This window comes from Garra rufa, chromosome 25, assembly GCF_049309525.1.
Source record: "Garra rufa chromosome 25, GarRuf1.0, whole genome shotgun sequence".
Taxonomy (NCBI): Eukaryota; Metazoa; Chordata; class Actinopteri; order Cypriniformes; family Cyprinidae; genus Garra; species Garra rufa.
The window spans coordinates 38,327,518-38,352,544 of record NC_133385.1 but is presented as its reverse complement, the minus strand read 5'-3'; the positions used below and the strand labels follow the sequence as shown (position 1 = coordinate 38,352,544).

General features: G+C 36.5%; 1 protein-coding gene across 1 annotated transcript in view; it reads left to right on the top strand.

The window, feature by feature from the left end:
* Positions 1–25,021, top strand: part of LOC141302101 (NEDD4-like E3 ubiquitin-protein ligase WWP2) — a 33,348-nt gene extending 8,327 nt beyond the window's left edge. Inside the window, exons 2-15 of the mRNA XM_073832294.1 lie at positions 5,652–5,706; positions 8,216–8,297; positions 9,099–9,227; positions 11,647–11,725; positions 11,811–11,882; positions 13,281–13,369; positions 17,825–17,984; positions 19,890–20,023; positions 20,372–20,512; positions 22,448–22,568; positions 22,759–22,863; positions 22,947–23,043; positions 24,234–24,306; positions 24,394–25,021. Of these exons, the coding sequence (XP_073688395.1) occupies positions 5,652–5,706; positions 8,216–8,297; positions 9,099–9,227; positions 11,647–11,725; positions 11,811–11,882; positions 13,281–13,369; positions 17,825–17,984; positions 19,890–20,023; positions 20,372–20,512; positions 22,448–22,568; positions 22,759–22,863; positions 22,947–23,043; positions 24,234–24,306; positions 24,394–24,493 (1,437 nt within the window). The 3' untranslated portion in view covers positions 24,494–25,021. The remainder of the gene's footprint in view (positions 1–5,651; positions 5,707–8,215; positions 8,298–9,098; positions 9,228–11,646; positions 11,726–11,810; positions 11,883–13,280; positions 13,370–17,824; positions 17,985–19,889; positions 20,024–20,371; positions 20,513–22,447; positions 22,569–22,758; positions 22,864–22,946; positions 23,044–24,233; positions 24,307–24,393) is intronic.
* Positions 25,022–25,027: the final 6 nt, after the last annotated feature.

Genomic DNA, 25,027 nt, shown 5'->3' with positions numbered 1-25,027 from the left:
ACCAGTCAGTTTGCATAGGAGTCGTCCCAGAAGGAAGCCTCATCTGAAGCTGGCTCACAAGAAAGCCAGAAAACAGTTTGCTGAAGACAACCAAGAGCATGAATTACTGGAACCATGTCCTGTGGTCTGATGAGAATTTTCAGGGGACAATAAATCTATACTGCTATACAAGCTGCACATTGACTAATCTAAAATATATTTAGGTTTCATTTCTTTAGTATTGTCTGTTGAGAAGATATACTAAAATGGTTGCTGAAATGGCTGCTGAGGGTGTACTTACTTTTGTGGGATACTGTACTTGTTTAGCTTGTACAATTTCAGATTTGGCTTTTTGTAACATTTGTGGCTCACATCAGTAACATAAAAGCATCTTTACACTAAAAGCCAGACTAAATTATGCTTGCTCTGACCCACCCCAGACTGTAAAATCAAAGTATGCAGTCGTATTTGCTGTGTACATACCTCTGAGCAGCATTTTGTGTAAAGACACCTAAATTCTACTTTAGAAGTGCTTCCGTCCCTTTCTTGCAGTGTACGTTTGGCAGTAAATGATCATGTTACAAAGTTTAGATGGTAGTTTGCTGTGTTTGTTTGGGAGACCTTTGGTTTAATTCTCACATGAGTGTCAAATGTGACAGCTGATTCCAACATTACATGCCTGCTGCAGTAGTTTGAGAGCGCAGGACGCTGCCATTGACACAACAAAGCTCACTCTATTGGCCTTGGTTCACGTCACACAACACACTGGGCTTTTTGTGCGCTAATTGCAGCTCATTAGGATCTCCTGAGAGAATTGTGTGTCATTAACAGTCGCTTCCGGCCCTAAGTGAAAATAAAACTCTCTCACTGTTGTTCTCTTATATATATACAAATCTTCTCAGTCGTACACAGTAATCATGTCTTTAAAGCTTGAAAAATGAGCTTTCGTAGAGGCGAAGCTAAATAATGAATTAAATTTGGTTCAGTTAAAAGCTACAGTAATATATTGAATATAGACTACTATAAGTAAATTTAATTAATTTTTATTGCACGCATGTTTTTTAAGTAAAATTTTAATTTGGAATTAAGTAAAATCTACTTAACTAAGTTAAATAAAATTAGCAAAAAAAAAAAAGTAAATTTAACGTGTACAGTTAGAGTTTAATGAGTAATTTCCACTTTAAGTTTAAGTACAATTCACTCCACGGCTTGTAAACTTTACTCAAACATCATAGCACTAAAAAAAAATGCCATTAAAGCATGTGGTTCACTTACAAACATGTATGTAAGCGAGTAGACGGCTCTTTATTGTTTTTAAGGTTACTCAATGTAGTTACTAACCCAAATGAACACAGAGACCTCAACACTTGGCACATAATACACGAAACAATCAGTGAATAGTTTTTGAGTATGAATGAGTAGAAAATGAACTCTAAATGTTACAAAACAGCAAGTTACTTAACCTAACCACAAAAGCAACCATAAAACAGTGTAAATACATCTTGAAAACAACAAAAAATGTCACCTTATTAATTATTCATCCCCAAGTGCATGATGGGAACAACAGGATCATGACTTTGATATTTACCTAAACAATCTTTGTAAAAATAACAAACAATTCCAAGTAAAATATACTTATAAGCTCTATTTTTAAATTCTACAAGCTTAAATTGAGTACTAATGTTGAATTTACTCTTTTTTTTTTTAATTCTTGCCTGAACTAAATAATTTAATGTAAAAATTACATTTGTTTTTCTGTATTATTTACTTCACCACAAAATAATTTAAGTGTAGATACTGGGATGAAAGCGAGGCTGTGAGGGATAGACTTTGGCCTTTACAATGGTGCATATCCCATAAAGCTACTAGATCATGTGAAAGTTTTAAAGTTTGTTTGGTGAAGTTTTGACTGTTTAAGACATTTTGACAGCTTGAACATTGACATGTTGTTAAACTACAATACGTCAAGTCACATTTATGTAGCGTTTTACACAGTACAGATTATTGCAAAGCAGCTTCACACAATAAACAAGAAAAAGTTATTTAATTATAAAACAAATACAATTGCAGCTGTAAAACGGCTCTAATAAGATAATAGTGTAATGTTTCAGCTCAATTTACTCGTTTTAATCCAATAACAGTACAACTCATTGAACACACTGTACTGTCTCTCACAGCCTCGTCTTCATTGCTGTCAAACATTAAAAATGTTGCTTCCTGACTCATAGCAGAGATAATTTGGGGATGAACTTCTCCTAAGTAAAAAAGGAAAGTTTTTATTCTCTTGCCAGTTAAATGGACAATCGAGTCTTCTATATCTTACTTAGTAATTCTGTTTTCTTTTGTCTCTCTTCTTTTTTTTAATTTTTGTTCATGTATTCGCTCACTCACCCTCTCTCTCTCTAAAGCTTTTCTTTTCTCTTCTCTCTCTGTTTCTTTGAGGCTTGGTTTGGGTCTAATGGCTGTGTGGAGGGAGTGAAGATGATGTCATGGTTCTCTTTCATTTTTTTCCTACCTTTTTTAGTCATAGAAACTGCTGAGGGTGGGGCAAACTGACACACGCACACTAGTTTTTAACATCCCCCTCATTTTTGACCATCTTTAGCCCAGCTAAGGCGTACAACTGCTAATGCTTCATAAATGAAGATGTGAGATATCAGATACGTCTCACACACAAGCACCACTGATATAATGGCCTGCTGGAAAAAGCACAAAACTGTGGTAAAATGGCCATTGTGAGATGCCAGTTTAAAGTTCGCTTAGTTAGAGCTCTTGGCTGTAAGCGTAGGAACGCCTCTTGAGTTACGGACGAATGCTGTGACACGGTAAAGGCCCATAGGAAAATGGCAAACACTCAGTGCATTTCAGTGCTTTCCTCTTCCGTTAGAATGCTTGCTCTTTTACCAGCTTAATATACAGAGACAACTATAATAAAGCCTTTATGCGTCGATTACCGTAAAGAGTAATTACTGTGACTCTGACAACATTGCTATGTTTGTTAGAGCATCCCGACTTGCCCAACACAAAAACATTGACTCATTGGTGTGAGTTTGGGGCAGGATGACCTGCTTGATGGGGAAGATGGCTGAAGAGGGCCGTGCTTAGGAAACCCAAGTATTATTTTAGCTATTCCTTTTAATGATACTTGGGTCGTAGAAATCACAGACGTACAAATTACACCTTTAAATAATAAGTAGGGATGCACCAAAAGTTTTTTGTGTTTTTTCCCCCAATGTATTTTGCCAGTTTTTTTCACCGTTGCATGAATGGAATAGCCAAAATGTGCTCTTTACAGTTTTGTCTTGCTTTTCTAAATAAATAAATGAAAATTACAAAACAACAATTTAAAAATATTTACTTAACACTGAACATATTTAACATTCTAGTAGACATTATAGCCTAACTAACAAAGCACAATTTAACTTAAAATTAATAAGTTAGTAAAATAATATTCTTTGGCCATTTCTAAGACCCCCTTCTTGAATCAGGCATGTGTTTTAATGTACAAATGATTGTTATCATTATTTTAGTCTTTTTTATTTTATTTTACAGAACAACAGTAAAATTACAATGCTAACATTTATAAATGTTGACTTTTATTTTGGTGGAAACCCGCAAGAAGACCTCAGTACTACTTTTTGCTGACAGCAGCAGATTTATGAATGATTCGCATCACGCAGATTTTCCTCGCGCTTTGGACTTTGAACCCTGGCTAAGGAGCTCATGCAGCGCTGTCAGAATAAATACAATTGGTGCGTGTATTAGACAACATAACGTTCTGTAGTTTATTTACTAATGGTTTAAAGTCATTAGGTGATTTCAGTCATCATACAGTAACCAGCAACAACCAGCCCTTTCTCTTCTCATCGAAGGCATTTAATGTGGTTCTAAACAGTCTCTCGCTGTCAGCGCTTGTAATGATTTTTGCGTCTTTCTCAGACAGTTTTAAATGCTTCCAAACTGCCCACATGTTTGCTGCATTATTAATAATTTCAGTTGCCAAACATTCGGTGCATCCCTAACAGTGTTGGGGAAAGTTACTTTTAAAAGTAATTCATTACAATATTGAGTTACTCCCAAAAAAAGTAACTAATTACATTACTTAGTTACTTTTTATGAAAAGTAATGCATTATGTTTACTTTTGCGTTACTTTTTAAATCTGGGCAGGGCTTGCTTGTTTGTTTTTAATATAAAAAGTTCTATTTTTGGCAAAAGCCTTTTTACACCAAAAGCCTAAGGCTTAGAGAAAAGTAAATTGACGTCTGTACAGTAGACCTGAGTAGACAAAATGTCAACTCTTCAGCAATAAAAAAGGGAAACAAATGTTAGATTATCTTGAGTAATTTTTGCTTATTAGTATGGATGAATTGGATCATCGAAGGTCGGCAGCAAAGACATCGGTTAATAAAAAGGGATTAAATACATAAAGGATATTTGTATTATTCAACATATTTACATAATTATTGCAGCTTTGTGTTGAATTTCATTGTTTTTATTCATTTTGAAGAACACTGTGTCTGTTTTTTTAGTGAGTGAGATGAATTAATGCAAGTTCACATTTATTCTAGAACTAAAGTACCAAAGTAACATCTTACTCACAATTTCTCTCAAAATGAGGCAAGGAGAGCTTTTAATCAATAAATGGGGGGGAAAGTACTGGTGTTACTTATTTGAAAACTTAAATTAAATCTTGTCAATTAAAAAGTAATGTGTTACTTTACTGGTTATTATTACATAACTTGCATTACTTGTAATGCGTTACCCCCAACACTGATCCCTAATAATAAGTATACTAGATAATAGAAAATGGAATTAAATGTCGATTCGTAATGTCGTGCTGAAGGTGCTTTCTAAAAGTATATTTATATCCAAGCATAGATTAAAAAAGTTGAATGTAGCCTGTGCTCTAAGAAGTCATTTTTAAGTAAAAGAGCTGTTTTAGAATCTACTCCATACATTTTTTTCTAGGGGTATAAATGCACAAAACATGCCCACAGAGTTGCGTTTGACTGTTTTTCGTATATAATTATGCCCATCTAAAGCACACACACTGGGTGGATGTTTTTGGTGTACAAATAAATGAAATTTCCGTGCACTAACACACACACACACACACACACACGTGCGCACAGAGTAAACACAGCCATGGTGGGTGAATAAAGGTGCTTTTGTCCGGTGGGGGGCTGGGCCATCTGGAGCGCTCATGAATGTTCGCTTCAGTCCGCTCAGACATCGCGCCTCCCTGTGTACTTTCACAGCTCCGCTAGAAGAGGACGGAGGCATGGGTGGGGTCGGGATTGGGCGGATGGAGACAGGGTGGGGCTTTCTAGCAGCCAGTGAGATCATTGGAACACTGCATGCATATGTGTGTCAGTGTGTGTGTCTTTTTCTGCCCGTGGCAGGCATGTAGTATTTGGACGACGCTGGCTAGGCACTCGAACACCTCCGTCAGTCTCTGTTCTGAGAGCGGGAGGCAAACTCTGATCCTTCCAGAAACATCCACAGGGTTTATTGCAGTGCAGCTGTAGGTGGAAGCCCACCGGCAGCTGTATTTTGTACGTTCCCGCTGTTTTTTGGGTCGGTAGTTTATTTGAACACGTTTCTGTGGGTTCTGCTGTGAGGGGAAAGGTTCTAACTACAGTCTGTGTGTGTCTCTGTTTGTCTCTCACAGTCGTCTGGAGGTCCGGTGGAGAATGACCCGCTCGGGGCTCTTCCTCCAGGCTGGGGTAAGTCCTCCTTCAAGCTTTATCTTCAGGTCAGGTGTCTTTTGTGAGCTCACCGAGTTCAGGAGTGGAGGGAGGCCTATAATCGGAGTTAGGCCAAAGTTGGCTGAAAAAGTCATAAACTTTAGTAGATTTTGGTGGCACCCAGCAGCACCATTGAACAGGAAGCCAAAACAGAGTCTCAAAGTAGCGATAATTAATAGTAACATGTAATAGTAAGGGGAAAAAAATCTCTAAATGGAGTGATCAGGACCACAAAGTGAAGCAGAGAGAGAATTGTATATACAAACGAAATATTGTTTGGAGATAAATGTATTGCTTCACGACAAAAAATGCTTTTCTTACTTTGATTTTTTGTCTTGTTTCCGGCCAAAATATCAGAATATTCTTAAATCAAGAAGGATTTTCTAGACAAGTATTGTTTTCAGAAAAAATAAGTAAAAATTAAGTGAAACAAGCAAAATATGCCAATGGGGTAAGCAAAATAATCTAGTCGTCTGCTTGAAATCAGATTATTTTTCTTACCCCCATTGGCAGATTATTTTACTTCTGTTTTCTGAAAACAAGACAATAATTTTTACTTCTTGATTTGAGAATTTTTAGATATTTTGGCTAGAAACAAGACAAAAAAATCAAAGTAAGAAAAGCATTTTTCGCAGTGTTGTGACTGTGAAGTGATACGCAAGACATGATAGCAGGGTGTGTTAATCAAATGTGTTTGCGTATTAACTATTGCAGCTTATGTTTATATTGTCAACTAATTTATATCACACCTTAATGACACTTAAAATTAAAAATGTGTATCTATCAGTATAATATAAAAACAAATATTGGTTAAGAATAATTCAGATTTAAATCAGGTAAAGCTGCGTCAGTGTTTTCTTTCTTGAGTTGTACAGTACATTAAGTTCAGCAACATAACATTGCGAAATGGAGCTGGGAAATCTCTGCGATGAGAGGGTTAAAAGGGGGGGGGGGAAGAAAGAGAGAGTGTTGTGTGAGCAGTAATGTGAGGGCTACTGTGTGCTCCACAAACGACTCTTAATGAAAACAAGATGTTAGTCGTCGAGTGAATGAGGGGGTGAGGGGGTTTCATGCATAGGGCTGCGTCTTTCTCTGTGGAAAACCAATTGGCCAGCAGATTTTCTCTTTTCTTTTTCAATTGTTTGGGTTTCTTTCATCTTTTAAAACCAATTGAAAAGTTGAAAAGTGAATTTTGAGAATGCATGTTGGAGCAGTTTTCAGTCAGCGCTGTCAGATTTGACAAAAGAGAAAAAAGAAGAGGATCAGTTTTACCAATCGTAACATTTACCAATAAGGCCGATCGTTGCGATTTTAAATGTTATATTTTTTTACATCAAAATAGGGAAGAGTCAGTGAAAACCAACTTAAATTTGTCAAATAGTAATAAGGTAAATATTGACAGCGATTGAATTTTTGGGTGAGCCGTTCCTTTAATGACGGGTTTAATTTGAACGCTGAAAACTCTAAAAAGTAGCACCCAATAACAGCAATGCTGTGCATTTATCTAGAAACAACAGGGTTTACAAATAAAGTTTAATGTATGCGTATTTATTGCATAACACTTTTGGGCTATAACTATAACAACTTAGGGTAAAACCTGTTAAAATTCGTTAACTACACTGCAAAAAAGTCTTGTTTCCTGCCAAAATATTTAAAAATTCTTAAGGGGAGACAGTTTTTTCATGCAGCTGTCAAGTTTGAGATTTTAGGCTTTTTGGTTTTTCATAAAGTGTTTTTTTTTTTCAGGCTAGTAGAAAGAAAACATTTAAAATAGACTGTTAAGTGTTTCATTTATAGCACTTTATCTATTTGTGTCAATAGATTTCAATTACAATACATATTTTTAAAGGCCGTTTTCTCAAAATGAGTTTTTTTCTCCTAGACTGAGCCATAAATCTCCACTTCAGCAGCACTTACACACACCAAACTTTACATTTTTATTTTTGTCTATATCCTGAACGTTTCTACAAAGGGATTTGTTCATATATAATTTGCTTGATTTTTATACATTTTAACTTTTTTTTTAAATATAGTGTTTTCTGTCTGTGAGAACAAGCAAAAAACAAAAACAAAACAGAAAACAAGATTATTTTTCTTAGCCCATTGGCAGATTATTTAGCTTGTTTCAAGCGAAAACGCACTTTATTTTTTTACCCGTCTAGAAAATGTTTCTTGATTTAAGAATTTGTATATATTTTGGCTAAAAACAAGACAAAAAGAAAAGTGTTTTTTGCAGTGTGTGCAGTGTACATTTGTACATGTGTTTCTCAAAGCATTTATCAAATTTTGTCTGTTAATTTCTACATTTAAACTCTAAAGATGTACCTGTTAATAGTAGTAATAGAACATGAACAAACAACATTAACAAAGGTGAAAATAAATGCAGTAAATGCGGTAAAAAAATGCGTTACCCTGTTTAGCTTAAAATACATTTCTGACCATTCTGCTTAATAATGTGTATTCTGAAACTTGTTTATCTTTTCTTCAGAGAAACGTCAGGACAACGGAAGAGTGTACTATGTCAATCACAACACACGAACAACGCAGTGGGAGGACCCTCGAACCCAAGGGTAATCAAGTCCTCCAGTCACATGACCCAAGCGGTCACATCCATAGCAAATGATCTGTGTGCTTTGTTGGGAAAGCTACTTTGAAAGTTGAGTTACTTTTTGGAAAATATAGTAACTAAAGAAAATACAGCGAACAACCTTAAAGCAGTGCTACGTGGCTTGAGTCGAGCAGCGTTTTTCATCTGGCACACATGACGTATCTCCAATATTTAATTGTATTTTCAACTGCCGCTGGATAATGTCATGCCATGTAACTTGCCAAAAACAGCTGCAGTGCAACTTGACGTAAAAGTGGGCAAGAGTTGGCTAAAATTGGCAGTTGTAATCTGATTGGCTGATGGGCCTGCTACCCCAAAACACGCGTTTCACCGCCCACTTGGAAACCAAGTCCTGTTTGCTGTCAAAATAAGCGCTTCTGAGGAAGTTAGAATCTAGCCACTGGATATCCACAAGAATACATTTGTTTTCTGACGTCAGATTTGCGCAAACATCACATAACTGAACTGCGCTTAACAGCTTTAGTCAGCCGAAGGCCCTCTTCCTCTCTAAGAGGGTGTTTTTTTTTTCCACACACTTTTTAAAAGCTGTTATTTTTAAGCTAGATGCATTGGTTCAACCAAAATGAATACCCCGCATTATCAAGCTCATCCACTTAAGCTGCAAAACATTCTTTGTTTGCTCATTTTTCATTTTGGCATTGTTTTTGTTCATTGCGTTTTAGATGTTACTGAAAACGTCATGTTATATAGTGTTAAGCGTCCAGCAGGGTGCGCTGCTCTCACTGCCCTCCTCCATTTGCAGGATGATCCAGGAGCCGCCCCTGCCGCCCGGCTGGGAGATGAAGTACACGGCAGAGGGGGTGCGATACTTTGTGGACCACAATTCTCGCACCACCACCTTTAAAGATCCTCGGCCAGGCTTTGAGTCAGGGTAAACATCACACACGCTGTAGCTCAGATTGCATGTTCTGATTGTTCGTTCACTGCGGCACAGAGACAGACAGATACGGTCCAGTTCTTCCGTTTGTGAAAGCTTCAGACCCGCTTACAAGGGTTTTTCAGTATCTAGACAGCAGTGTAGGTGTATGACACATGAGAAAGTTTAAAATGCATGTATAAAATATTTATTCCCAGTTTGGAATCATTTCGATTTTAGGTGTTTTTGAACACCTCTTTTGCACATTACTGCATTTATTTGATCAAATATATAGTAATATCAGTTATATTGTGCAATATTATTATAATTTAAAATAACTGCATTGTATTTTAAAATATTTTAAAATGTAATTGTTTGCTGTGATCCTTACTTCAGTCTTTAGTGTCACATGAACCTTCAAAAATCATTTTAATATGTTGATTTGCTGCTCAATATGTGAGTCTTACGGAGCACAGGTATATTTGTAGCAATAGCCAAAAATACACTGTATGGGTCAAAATTATGATTTTTCTTTTATGCCAAAAATCATTAGGATATTAAATAAAGACAAAAGATATTTTGTAAATATCCTACTGTAAATATATTAAAATGCAATTTTTGATTAGTAATATGCATTGCAAAGAACTTCATTTAGACCTTTTTAAAGGCAATTTTAAAATATATATATATATTTTTTTTTTTTGCACAGATTTCAGATTTTAAAATAGTGCATCTCGGCCAAATATTGTCCTGTCCTAGCAAACCATACGTGCAAAATTATAATTTGTGCTCACTTATTAAAAATGCCTGAAAGCACAATAATTGACACTTTTAATCAGTTTAATACATCTTTGCTCAATAAAAGTAAATTTCCTTTCTTTTTTGTCTTATCCCAATTGGTATCCACAAAATGTTATGGAGCAAATATATTAAAAAATAATTTTTGATTAGCAATATGCATCGCAAAGAACTTCATTTGGACAATTTTAAAGGCGATTTTCTTAATATTTTATATTTTTAATAAAATTTTGCACCCTCAGATTTCAGATTTTCAAATAGGTCATCTCGGCCAAATATTGTCCTGTCCTAGCAAACCATACATACAAAATTATGGTTTTGTGGTCCAAGGTCACAATTATTATTTGTTCTCAGTTATTAAAAATGCTTTCATGAGATTTTATATCTTTTGTAGCACAATAATTGACACTTTTAATCACTTTAATCTTTGCTGAATAAAAGTATTTTTCCTTTTTTTTTTGTCTTATCCCAATTGGTATCCACAAAATGTTATGCAGCAAATATATTAAAACTTAATTTTTTATTAGCAATATGCATTGCAAAGAACTTCATTTAGGCAATTTTCTCAATATTTTATATCTCTTGTAGTATTTTGCACCCTCAGATTTCAGATTTTCAAATAGTGCATCTCGGCCAAACCATAAGTACAAAATAGTTTTTTGGTCCAAGGTCACAATTATTATTTGTGCTCAGTTATTAAAAATGCCTGATAGCATTGTTGTGTCATCCTTTCTAAAATCGTTGTAAAAAATTTTCTTTTTTTTGGTGGTTGTTGTTGTCTGTTTTGTTTTGTTTTGTTTAAAGTCTACCAGGGGTGGGATGGGGTGGGGTGGGTTCTTAATTTGCACAATTGATTTTTGCTTTATATTACTGTTATTTGAAGAAAATTCAATAAACAGTTGTTAACAAAAAAAAAAAAAAAATGCTTGATAGCACAATAATTGACACTTTTAATCTTTGCCGAATAAAAGTATTTTTCCTTTCTATTTGTGTCTTATCCCAATTGGTATCCACAAAATGTTACGCAGCAATAACGGTTTTCAACATAATCATAAATGTTAGAATGATTTCTAAAGGATCATGTCACACTAAAGACTGAAGTAGTGGTGCAATGGCAATTTAGCTTTAATCGCAGAAGTAAATGGCATTTTACACTTTTTTGAATCACAGTATTACTGTTTTTACTGTGAGCACAAGAGACTTTTTCAAGAACACTGAACAATGTATCATTTGTATATCCTCACACAGAATATTAGTGTTCTTTTTTTCCTTTTTCTCTCTCAGTATCTTCTTTGTTTCTTTCATACATCTTTTTGTTGTCTTAAATGTCTCATTCCTCAGAGTTTCCCTCTTTTTAAAGTGGAGTGAACTGTCGAGACAACCTTTTAAATTACAATCCTTTCCCGAAACGGAATCACGCACTCTGCCTTCAAGCCATGCGTCACTTTGATCTGTTTATGGAAGTTGTGTCATGGCTGACTTTTTTCTGCCATTTGTAAAGTTTGTCCAGTTTGCATTGCTCATGTCCACTGATCTGACGTCAGCACCGGCGTCTGAAGCGCCACACTCCTGGAATAAATGACATCAGTATGCTCTCGTAACGCTTCGTCTTCATGTTCCCTGTCTTCCTGTTCAGCTCACGGCAAGGTGGCTCCCCGGGTGCATACGACCGCAGCTTCAGGTGGAAATATCACCAGTTCCGCTTCTTGTGTCATGTGAGTTGTTCAGAAGTCTTGAGCTCTAGTGCATTTTGTGTCATTTAACATCAGCAAATTAATGTTTTTTTACTCTTTACTTTAGTCCAACGCGCTGCCCAGTCATGTGAAGATCTCCGTATCCCGACAGACTCTGTTTGAGGACTCATTTCAACAGGTGAGTATCTGTTTAAGGCCAGTTCACACCAGGAATGATAACGGAGCGTTCTTTAGAACTTCCGAATAATGATAAGCCAGCTTGTAAACTTCAGCTGAAGCTCATTTTATATGTGCTGTATATAGGTGGACACCCTTGAGACTCCTCTGCTGCCTCGTCCTTATCAGAAACTGAGAAAAAATAATAATTGCAACATTGTAAATAATGATAGCGGCATGAACATTCAGTTTCATATTATTTAATAACTTATAATTTAAATGCCAAGCCTGGTAAACATTTTTAAAATCTTGTAATATTTTAAAGCCTTTATTATTTTTCATCTCTACAGCTGTGCAATAAAATTAACTTCAAAGATTCACTTTTCATTCATACAGAGGATATGGAAAAATGTCTTTTCACTGAAAACAACGTCTTTTTAAGATGAAAATGACATGAAATTACCCATATAACCAGAAGATGGCAGCAGAGGATCAATCATTGGCTGCTGCCTTTTTCAGTTTTTTTAAGTCTTGCTTTTCGATTTATTATAAAATGACTAGTATAGCAAATCTTAGTACTTTTACCACACTGAAGTATATAGTATAGCAAGTGCAGAAAGTCATTAAAATAAAATAAGCTCGGACACAAAATTTAAATACTTGTATACAGTGGCCTAGAGAAGTGGGTCTACGCATAATTTGTAATCGCTATATACATATATATGCTGTACTCGTGCTTTTTATATACATTCTTAAATCATCATGCTTTTAAGCCAAAATACACACTGAAAAGAATTTAATTATTTTAAGTTTTATGTTAAACCTAAAAAAAATTATAATAAATAGCCTATATTAACACAAACTTGTTACTGCTGTAGTTTTGTTACTTTGAATTTAGTCTGAATCATTAAATGCACAGCTTTTTTTGACATCAGCTTGTCAGGTGTTCCGTCCGGTTATTACCATCAATCAATGACTCGCACATATTTAGCTGATTACTTTAGCCAAACTGGTGTTTGTCATTCTCGAAACGGTATACATGGACGTTTGGTCCTCTTAGACAAACTAAACTTTTCTTCGATTGTGAATGAATTATGTAGAGAAAACGAGCAAAGGACAGTCCTATTACGGCACAGTACAGTTTGACTGGAAATGACTGAGCTGGCTTGTCTAAAACAAGGACGTAATCCATGCATATGGTCAATTAAATGTGTTTGAATTGTATCATACACATTTTCAAAAGTCAGTTGGACAATTTTGCCTTTAGTCTGGATGCTAATATAGTTGTAGTTAAAGTTATCTTTGTAGTTATCGTTCTTGGTGTGAACGGGCCTTATTTTTACCTCCTAAGGTAAAGCTTTTTTGTTAAAAAAAGAAGAAAAAACCTTTATAATGACAATGCCACCACGTTTCCTCTCAGATCATGAACATGAAGCCGTATGACCTCCGCCGGAGGCTCTACATCATCATGAGAGGCGAGGAGGGACTGGATTACGGAGGAATAGCCAGGCAAGTTCATTATGAGCACCTGTGACGTCTCGCTCTTCGTCATCCTCATGTTCCTGCTTGTGTGCTGAGTGTTTCTTGTTTCGGGGAGGCTGTGGTGTACCTTTGCTCGTTGGTGTCTGGACCTCATAGTTGTCTTCCTGTGTCTGTGTCTGTCTCCTGTGTCCTGTCAGTGGTTTTACCCTATGGTAGGTTACGTCATGCTGTTCTACCACAGGGTAGAACCACGGACGGGATGTCTGGAGGTGTCTGCGTCGTCCTGTGGTGTGACCAAACCACCCCCATCCCCCAATCATGGTCCCCCTTTTTGCCCCTAATCCTTGGGCTTGGGTTCTGTTGTACTTCTTATGATTTGATGTGTGTGTGTTCGTGCTGTTGAACCTGTCTTCATCTTCATCACTTTATGTGGCACCTGCACTGTTTTTATTTTACATGCCCAGTAAGCTGAAACTTTGGTATTTTCTTATCTGGGAAATTCTTTCATTCTTATATAGTAGATGTGAACCCTGTCCATTAAATTGTTTTACATTTTGAATAATGGTTACTTTGGAATAATTGTTTTGATTCCTTTTTTTAGTTTTATTCTAATAAATGTTCCCTTTATTATTATATGTTTTATTGTAAAAATTTTTTTTTTTTTTTTTGTGTGTGGTTTTGTTAGCATCCCTTCAGAGATGGGCACTCGAGTCGCATTTTTATAGACTTCAGACTTGACTTCAGACTCGACCTGAAATGACTCCAGAGTTGACTCAACTCGAGGAAAATACTCCAGAATTTTTAAATAGCAACTCGAGTCTTTTATCCTTAAATACTTATATAACTGATATTGAAAAAAAGGCTGACCGCATCCACACCCCGGCATCTATCTGGATCCTGAGCCGTAATCAGCGCGTCAAAACAAAATCTAAAGCCAAACATGCTTTATTTGAGCCCTTTCAGCTCCATGCGCTTTCATTTTTAAAAAATTATTAATAATAGTTTTGATTCCTTTTTTTGTTTTATTTTACTAAATGTTCCCTTTATTATTATATGTGTGTTTTATTGTAAATTTGTTTTACTTCAGACTTGATTTCAGACTTGATCTGAGATGACTCCAGAGTTGACTCGACTCAATGAAAAGGACTCGAGTATATATTTTAAAAGCAACTTGAGTCTTTTATCCTTAGATACTTATATAACTGATATTAAAAATGCTGACCGCATCCGCACCCCGGCATCTATCCTGATCATGATATACATGAGGATTCTGAATGGGATTTTTTTTTTAGCAAGCCATTAAATTACTTGAGACTCGACTCTGACTCCAAGTTAAAAACTTAACTTCAGACTTGACTCGGACTTCAGGTTAAAGACTCCAGACTTTACTCGGACTCCAGGTTAAAGACTCGACTTGACTCGGACTCCAAGTTAAAGACTTGAGACTTGACTTGGACTTGTGACCAAAGACTCAAGGCTTGACTCGGACTCCAGGTTAAAGACTCAAGACTTGACTCGGACTCCAGGTTAAAGACTCGACTTGACTCGGACTCCAAGTTAAAGACTCGACTTGACTCGGACTCCAGGTTAAAGACTCAAGACTTGACTCGGACTCCAGGTTAAAGACTCAAGACTTGACTCGGACTCCAAGTTAAAGACTCAAGACTTGACTCGGACTCCAAGTTAAAGACTCGACTTGACTCGGACTCCAGGTTAAAGACTCAAGACTTGACTCGGACTCCAGGTTAAAGACTCAAGACTTGACTCGGACTCCAGGTTAAAGACTCAAGACTTGACTCGGACTCCAGGTTAAAGACTCAAGACTTGACTCGGACTCCAGGTTAAAGTCTCGACTTGACTCAGACTCCAGGTTAAAGACTCAAGACTTGACTCGGACTCCAGGTTAAAGTCTCGACTTGACTCGGACTCCAGGTTAAAGACTCCAGACTTGACTCGGACTACAGGTTAAAGACTCAAGACTTGACTCTGACTCCAGGTTAAAGACTCGACTTGACTCGGACTCCAGGTTAAAGAATCAAGACTTGACTCGGACTCCAGGTTAAAGACTCAAGATTTGACTCGGACTCCAGGTTAAAGACTCGACTTGACTCTGACTCCAGGTTAAAGACTCGACTTGACTCAGACTCCAGGTTAAAGACTCAAGACTTGACTCGGACTCCAGGTGAAAGACTCAAGACTTGACTCGGACTCTAGGTTAAAGACTCAAGACTTGACTCGGACTCCAGGTTAAAGACTCAAGACTTGACTCGGACTCCAGGTTAAAGACTCAAGACTTGACTCGGACTCCAGGTTAAAGACTCGACTTGACTCTGACTCCAAGTTAAACACTCAAGACTTGACTCTGACTCCAGGTTAAAGACTCGACTTAACTCGGACTCTAGGTTAAAGACTCGACTTGACTCGGACTCCAGGTTAAAGAATCAAGACTTGACTCGGACTCCAGGTTAAAGAATCAAGACTTGACTCGGACTCTAGGTTAAAGACTCGACTTGACTCTGACTCCAGGTTAAAGACTCGACTTGACTCAGACTCCAGGTTTAAGACTCAAGACTTGACTCGGACTCCAGGTGAAAGACTCAAGACTTGACTCGGACTCCAGGTTAAAGACTCAAGACTTGACTCGGACTCCAGGTTAAAGACTCCACTTGACTCTGACTCCAGGTTAAAGACTCGACTTGACTCTGACTCCAGGTTAAAGACTCGACTTGACTCAGACTCCAGGTTAAAGACTCAAGACTTGACTCGGACTCCAGGTTAAAGACTCGACTTGACTCGGACTCCAGGTTAAAGACTCGACTTGACTCTGACTCCAGGTTAAAGACTCGACTTGACTCGGACTCCAGGTTAAAGACTCGACTTGACTCAGACTCCAGGTTAAAGACTCAAGACTTGACTCGGACTCCAGGTTAAAGACTCGAGACTTGACTCTGACTCCAGGTTAAAGACTCGACTTGACTCTGACTCCAGGTTAAAGACTCAAGACTTGACTCTGACTCCAGGTTAAAGACTCGACTTGACTCGGACTCCAGGTTAAAGACTCAAGACTTGACTCGGACTCCAGGTTAAAGACTCAAGACTTGACTCGGACTCCAGGTTAAAGACTCGACTTGACTCGGACTCCAGGTTAAAGACTTAAGACTTGACTTGGACTTGTGACCAAAGACTCGAGACTTGACTTGTGCTGAGTTCAGACTGCACGATTTTCAAAGCAATCGTGTCACAGATCTTTTCACACTGCATGACTATCTGGGGTAGCATTCCGTCGCTGCTGTGTTCACACTGCAGGATGGATCGGCGACAGGGGGTTTCATACTGCATGACTTTACAATAGGAAGAATCGCCGACAACTTTTATAAATTATTATAAAAAATTGTTAGCCCGCAAGAAGCTTGTCTTACAAATTGCACGTGCACTCATTTGCAGCGAAAAGAAGCCGAAACTATGCTTGTTGATATTGTGGTCTATACCTTCGTAACTCCTCCCCCAACTTCCCACTGGCCTGGATGTTGCTGTCTCATTGGCTGTAGGTAATCGCCGATGTTATTTTCAGTTAGATCACCTTTCACACGGCATGATTTTGAATCGCCGGCAGGTCCAGATATTTAGCATGCCAAATATCTCACGGGTGTCGGCGATTCTCTCAGATAGCGTCTTTAATAGTTCACACTGTGTGATAGTCACTCGCGTGAACGAGCACCGATTTGCCTGTGATTTCGGCATTTGTCGGCGATTTTTCAAAACCTGTCAAAATTGGGGCTAAAATCATACAGTCTGAACTCGGCATTAGACTCCAGTGACAAAGACTTCAGACTTGACTTGGACTCGAGGTTAAGGACTTATGAATATCTCTGTGTCCCTCACAAGTGGCTCAGAGAATGATTGTGCCTGCTTACCATTTTCTTTACAAAACCGACATTTGTAAAAACATTTTTTTTTCTTAGTGAATGAGTTGGAGTGAATAGTAAAGGATAATGAGCCAAAATGTGTCCAGTGTACATTGATTCTGTGCTTTTTAAACAATACAGTGTTTTAAACGCTTCCTAGGATGCACCTGGAATCTATTTCAGAGATTTAATGACATTACTGCTGTTATAAAATTCTGTTAGGATAAAAAAGTTATGACAATGTGAATTAAATGTTTCTGAATTTGTATTTCTTTTGCCATTGTTAACAAGTTATGTGACTTTTCAACTACTCTCACAAGTAGTTGTTTCTTTTATAAAGAAACGCTTTGTGCAAGGCTCCTGTCAGGCCTCAAACAATTAAATGTTTTCTTTACTGAAGACATCTGTTGAAATTTATAAGCGTTCAAAGAATTCCCCAAACTATCTTTATTTCTGTGAAATGTGCCAACACAGTTTGTCTCAGTGATATGGGGATATTTAAGTAGTGTTTGTACAGTCATCTTTAGCTTGTATTATGTTATGTTACTGATGTTATATTTTGTATTTCTGTCTGTAGGGAGTGGTTTTTCCTGCTGTCTCACGAGGTGTTGAACCCCATGTACTGTCTGTTCGAGTATGCCGGTAAAAACAACTACTGTCTGCAGATTAACCCTGCTTCTTCCATCAACCCCGACCACCTCACCTACTTCCGCTTCATCGGACGCTTCATTGCCATGGTGAGAACGCCTTTAGACTTTAGTTTCACTCTGCAATAAATTTAGCTGTGTCTTACATTTTTCTCAGCCCTTGTGTTTCTCCTATTTTGTGCTTGTTCTGAACAGACTGTCTGACTCAGAGTGTCTGTGTTATTTTTGGAGATCATTCCCACAGCTCTGTGCTGTTACATTAAACAGTTAGCCGTCCCTTTACAATATAATCACATTTCTGTGTGTTTTTGAAGTCTGTATATAGAAAAGATAAGATAATGTAAGATAAAGCAAAACTGGAGTGTTAGATAATGTAACTCAAATGTGCATTTAAGTGTTCAATGTTTTTATGTGTACACCCGGAGTCTAGATAAACCTAGTGCTATATTTATAATAAAATTCATGATTTCTTAACTCTTCAGAGGAGAGTTTCTGGGAAGGTCTGAGTTTACACATATTTATGAACATTTCATGATTTTAACATTACGATTGAAGGATACAATCACCAACATGTTTTTTTATACAGATATTTTATACAGAAGCAGTCAGAAATCATTGTTTTTGATTTGTTCAGTCTCTTTAGTGTTATCTAACAGGTCACTAATAGTAATGCACCATTTATAAGACAAAGTTTTCATTACTAAAGGTTAAACTGTTATTGCAGCCATTTATGTTATCATGACAAACATTTATTTATGGTGACCTTTAAGATGAGTTCCAACGATATGGCAAAATTGCACTAATAACTCTCGAAAATGGGCTTGATACAACACATTTAATAGGACATGAATGCTCATAATAGTCAATAATTCACCCTCCAGTCATGAGGTCATTCTGTATTTCAAGCACTGAGAACAGATTCATTCTGTAGAGTTGGACAGGGTCACCGCTGGTCCTTAAAATGTCCTAAATAGTGTTTTCCCAATAAAAGGCCTTAAAAAGTCTTATTCAGATTCGATTGGTCTTAAATATTTTTGGTTACATGTAAATTTCCTACCAGAAATATATTAAACCTATTCTTTTTATTAGTAATATACATTGCTAATAATTTGGACAGCTTTATAGGCGATTTTCTTAATATTTTGATTTTTATTGCACCCTCAGATTCCAGATTTTCAGAATAAATTGATTTGGGGATATTTAGTGTGTGAAATATTGCCTGCTATTATGAAAAGTTCACTGTATATTGTAGGAATAAATATCATTAATGACAGTAATGAAGTTTTGTTTTCTTTTTGCATTAAACACATGAAATATTACATATATCTATGTAATATAATGTGTATTTCCATTAGAGGTTGGGTTAAAGGTGGTCTTAAAAAGTCTTAAATTTCACTTGTTAATATCTGTAGAAACCCTGGTTGGAGCATGTGTGTAAAATTTTGCAATTTTAAAACAATTGTTAAAAAAGGGTTAGACAGGATTAGAAATTAACTATTAGTTATCTGTTAGTTATCAGTTGATGCATAACTTTTTCATGAATGCATTTTTTAAATCAATTTTAAAAACAAAAATATGCATTGTGCTCTGAATTAACATGAGCTCATAAAAGCTGCATTTATTAAAAAGAATAAAAGAATAATCATAAGACCAATAATCAGAATTCTAAACATTTAACAAATATTTAGCAAAAAAAAAAAAAGAGAAAGATTTAGGTCACATTTGACATCATAGGACAAGTCAAATTCCCAGAAGTATTAAAATAAATCATGTTTTTGTTTTTTGGAGTATTGCAGTGGTTATTATAAATTATTTATCTATGAACACTATTATAATTTTTTTTTGTAAATATGTGCACATATTTATGCACTATCCAGTGCTGTTTTGTAGTGTAAATGGTGCGAAAATTGCATTCACACTCAAAATGCAAAAGTGCAAAGTGAAGTTCACTTTCATTTGTTTTATGACGTTTGTCCTGTGATTGGCTCTTTGCAGGCTCTGTATCACGGGAAGTTCATTGACACGGGCTTCACTCTGCCCTTCTACAAGCGCATGCTTAACAAGAAACCCACCCTGAAAGACCTGGAGTCCATCGACCCTGAGTTTTACAACTCCATCATGTGGGTCAAGTGAGTATCAAGACTGCAGCTGCGTTCATCGACCAAATGAGGACGTCCGTCAGAACAGTTCTGTGACATTCATGCTGTTTATTTATTTCACAAAAGGGACTGTATTTCAACATTCGTGAATGTAAATGTACCCAAATTAGCCCAAAGGCTAGTTTTCATTAGTAGTTCCTTTGGCAGATGGTATTAGGCCAAAAAAACTAGAGAAAGAAAAGAAACAAAATGAGAAACAAAAAGAGACAACTCTCTAAAATACAGTTAAATTATGCAAAATAACAATATAAAAAGCAGTTTATCAGGATAAATAAACAGCATTAATGTTAACATTGTTGATGACGTGTCTGTTCACAGAGAGAACGATTTAGAAGAGTGTGGCGTGGAGCTGTACTTCGCTCAGGACATGGAGATTTTGGGCAAGGTGACGACACACCAGCTGAAGAACGATGGAGAAAATGAGCTGGTCACACAGGACAACAAGGAGGAGTATATAAGGTACAGCTGCCCCATGTTTAGAAGACAACAGTATTGCTGGCGTTAATCAGACTCCTTTTATCCAGTGAGCTGTTTCATTAGAGATTTCTTATGTTAGAATACGCATCCTGTTCAATTTTAATATGCAACCCCACTGTATGAGTCTGTTGAGTGCTTGAAAGAGTCATTAAGTTGACTTGAGAAAGCCAGCTTACTGAAATGCTGTTTAAACTTAGTTATTATTTTGCTGAGACTAAAATTTCTGGTTGCTACTCCTCCTAGAGTAACGATTAGGGATGCACCGATACGAATCGGCCGATCATGCTTGCGCGTTTTGTCAGTAAAACCGGTTCTGTAATCAGCGGTAAATGCCATCAGGTGCGTGATTTCACGTTGAGCCGTATATACTACACACAGCCGTTGTTTACCGACGAGCTGCGCAAATCCATGTTCATTATCAGTGTGAATGTGCGCAGCTCGTCAGTGAACAACGATCATATCTAACTGAGCCTAGCAACTAGAATCATGTCAGTGACATGCTAATCAGACTAGAAACATGCTAACAACATGCTAGAAACATGTTAGAAACAGGCTAATCGTGTTAACAACAGGCTACTAATATTAACATCATGCTAGCGACATTCTAATCATGCTAGCAATATGCTAGTAACAGGCTTATCATGTTAGAAACATGTTAGAAACAGGCTAACGACATGATAATCATTCTAGTAACATGCTAATAGCATGCTAATCATGCTAGAAACATGTTAACAACATGTTAATCAGGCTAGAAACATGTTAACAGCATGTTAATCATGCTAGTAACTTGTTAATCATGTTAGTAATACTAACAATGCATGTAACATGTTAATCATGCTAGAAACATGCTAGTAACTTGTTAATCATGTTAGCTACATGCTAGTAAAAGGCTAATCATGTTAGAAACATGTTAGAAACAGGCTAATCGTGTTAACAACAGGCTACTAATGCTAACATCTTGCCAGCAACAGTCTAATCTTGTTAGTTACAGGCTAATCATGTTAGAAACATGCTAGAAACAGGCTAACAACATGCTAATCATGTTAGAAACATGCTAACAACATGCTAATTAGGCTAAAAAACATGTTAACAACAGGCTAATCAGGCTAGAAACAGGCTAACGACATTCTAATCATGCTAGAAACATGTTAATAACGTGCTAATCATGTTAGAAACATGCTAATCATGCTAGAAACATGTTAACAACATGCTAATCTTGTTTGAAACACGCTAACATCATGCTAATCATGTTAGAAACATGGTAACAACATGCTAATCATGTTATAAGCATGTTAACAACATGCTAATCATGCTAGAAACATGTTAACAACACGCGAATCATGTTAGAAACATGCTAGTGCCTTTCTCATCATGCTAAAAACATGCTAGCAACCTGTTAATAATGCTAACAGGCTAGCAACACTCTATTGACATGTTAATCACGTTACAAACATGCTAGAAACATGTTAATCATGCTAGAAACATGTTAGCAACATGCTAGTAACTCATTAATCATGCTAGCTACATGCTAGTAACATGTTAAATAAGTTAGAAACATGCTAGCAACATGATAAAACATGATATCTATCCATTTATCCATCCATCAAAACATGAAAGCTTTAAGCTTTAAAACTACTTTAAACTTCAATCTTTTTCAGACTGAAAAACATAAAATTTCTACAATTTCCAAAACTTTTACAACTTTTTAAAACTATTTAAAACTTTAATAATATTTTTTTAACTTTTTCACACTTTCTGATCAGGCTTTTTCTTATCTAGTTATTTTTTGCAATTCTGTCTGGTGCTGCTAGCGGTGCAGAAACCAGCCGCAAAACCTTTTAAACCTTTTTTTGTCTTTTACAAAAGCCTGTTGCTTTCGCACCGTGATTTGAAACTCATTGCATGTTTTTCCTTTAGTCTGCTCACGGACTGGCGCTTCACTCGCGGAGTGGAGGAACAAACTAAAGCCTTCCTGGATGGCTTCAATGAAGTTGTGCCTCTGGAGTGGTTGCGTTATTTCGACGAGAAAGAACTAGAGGTGGGCGTTTTGGTATATTTAGCGAGGAATTGACACACAATGTCATTAAACAAACCCTCGTCTATACAGACACAAACATTAGTGGCATCACTAAGAAAACAGATGTGGTTAATTTTGGATTTGTTTTAGGTGTATTGATGTTATCTTTATCAGATGGTGGTTAATGGTGTGTGGTTGTTTCTTTCTCCAGCTCATGTTGTGTGGGATGCAGGAAATAGATCTGAACGACTGGCAGAAGAACACCATTTATCGGCATTATACCAAAAACAGCAAGCAAATCCACTGGTTCTGGCAGGTAATTCACTCACTCGGTCTCTGTGTTTTTATGCCGTCACAGCTACTGTTTGTACTATGTATATTTCATTATGTGTCAAACAGGTCGTAAAGGAAATGGACAATGAAAAGAGAATTCGCCTCCTGCAGTTCGTCACAGGAACATGTCGACTGCCGGTTGGAGGCTTTGCAGAGCTGATAGGTACTGTTTTAATATCCAGGGCTGTACGTTAAAATTTGTTGCACATAGCACTGGTGCTACAGAGGTTGAAAGTTTTGTAGCACAGGCCAAACAGTTGGTGAACTGCAAAAAATGCTTTTCTAGCTTAGATTTTTTTTTTCAGAAAAAACAAGTCAAAATGAAGTGAGTTTTTGCTTAGAACAAGCAAAATAATCTGCCAATGGGGTAAACAAAAAAATCTTATTTTAAACAGAAAGCAAGATTATTTTTCTTACTCCATTGGCTGATTATTTAGCTTGTTTCAAGCAAAAATGCACTTAATTTTAACTTTTTTTTCTGAAAACAAGAAAATAATTTTTACTTGTCTAGAAAATCCTTCTTGATTTAAGAATTTTTAGATATTTTGGCTGGAAACAAGAGAAAAATCTAAGCTAGAAAAGCATTTTTTGCAGTGTGGGGTGGAAGATATGGCAAAAATATCATGATTATCACAATTTATGATTTTATCATGATTCTTTGTCATGTTGCATGATTTGCAACTTTTAGATCAGTATGCTTAACAAAACTGATGAAAGGAAAAGTTTGATTTATTTTTGAAGTTTTTAGTTTTATTGGTGGCACTCTCCATGAATAGGTTACAAAATAAGGCCTTACACTTTTTAAAAGAGCTTTGTTTTAAGAGGAGATGAAACTAAATATCATACACTGCAAAAAATGCTTTTCGTACTTGGATTGTTTTGTCTTGTTTCCAACTAAAATATGTAAAGAAGGATTTTCTAGACAAGTAAATATTATTGTCAAAGTAAAAAACTAGTCAAATTTAAGTGTTTTTTTGCTTGAAATCTGCCAGTGGGGTAAGAAAAATAATCTTGTTTTCTGTTTGAAATGAGATTTTTTTTTTTGCTTACCCCATTGGCAGATTGCTTGTTCTAAGCAAAAACTCACCTAATTTTGATTTGTTTTTTTCTGAAAACAAAACAATAATTTGATGGCTGGAAACGAGACAAAAAATCTTTTGCAGTGTATGAGCTAAATACGGTAACAGAACAGTTTAAATGTGTTTAAATGTAGAAAATAAAGTGAGTATTCACACCGTGCAGCTTTGAGCTCTTTACATATGACTTCAGTTCTGTCTTGACTGCACATATTCAGTGTTTAGAAGTGTATAAATAGTTTAAATAATTCATCTTTTTTATGATCCTGTTGTTTAGGAAGTAACGGGCCACAAAAATTCTGCATAGACAAAGTGGGAAAGGAAACCTGGCTGCCTAGAAGTCACACCTGGTGAGACTGAATCTGAAAGACAATAGAGAATAACTGCTCATAGAAGTGTTTTAGTGCTTATTTGTCCCTCTTGTCTTACCATTTCAGCTTTAATCGTCTGGATCTGCCACCTTATAAGAACCTGGAACAGCTCCGAGAAAAACTTCTGTTTGCCATCGAGGAAACTGAGGGCTTCGGACAAGAGTGATGGGATTAATGGGAAGGACAGGATCAACAAAATCATTTCTTTTGCATAGGCCAATAATGTGGACTGAATGGACCGACAGTTCACCTAAAAATGAAAACTCACCTGATTTATTAACCCTCGCGTCATTCCAAACCGACATGCTGTTATGTTTCTGTGCAACACAAAAGATGCTTCAGACTAGAATGTTTGTCTTTCACAGAATAAATAACAGCATGCCCGTGTGTAATGACAATAGGAGGAGCTTCATTTTTGGGTTAACTGTACTTTTAAACCACAGAGATGAGACCCTGATGGACCAGCAGCAGATACATGATTTGTCTGAATGTAATGTTTCATTTGGTAAATTCAGGGAATGATGATTTCACCTTACATTTCTATGCAGAGAAAGCAATGCAAATTGTGAGACAGTTCACAGCATAATGTCATTAACCAGATTTGTAAATCAGATTAAAATGAATTCCCTGATTTGCCCTTCATCAAAATGTAATCAATCCTGATTTTCTCAAACTCCCTCCGTATAATGCAGCATCCAAT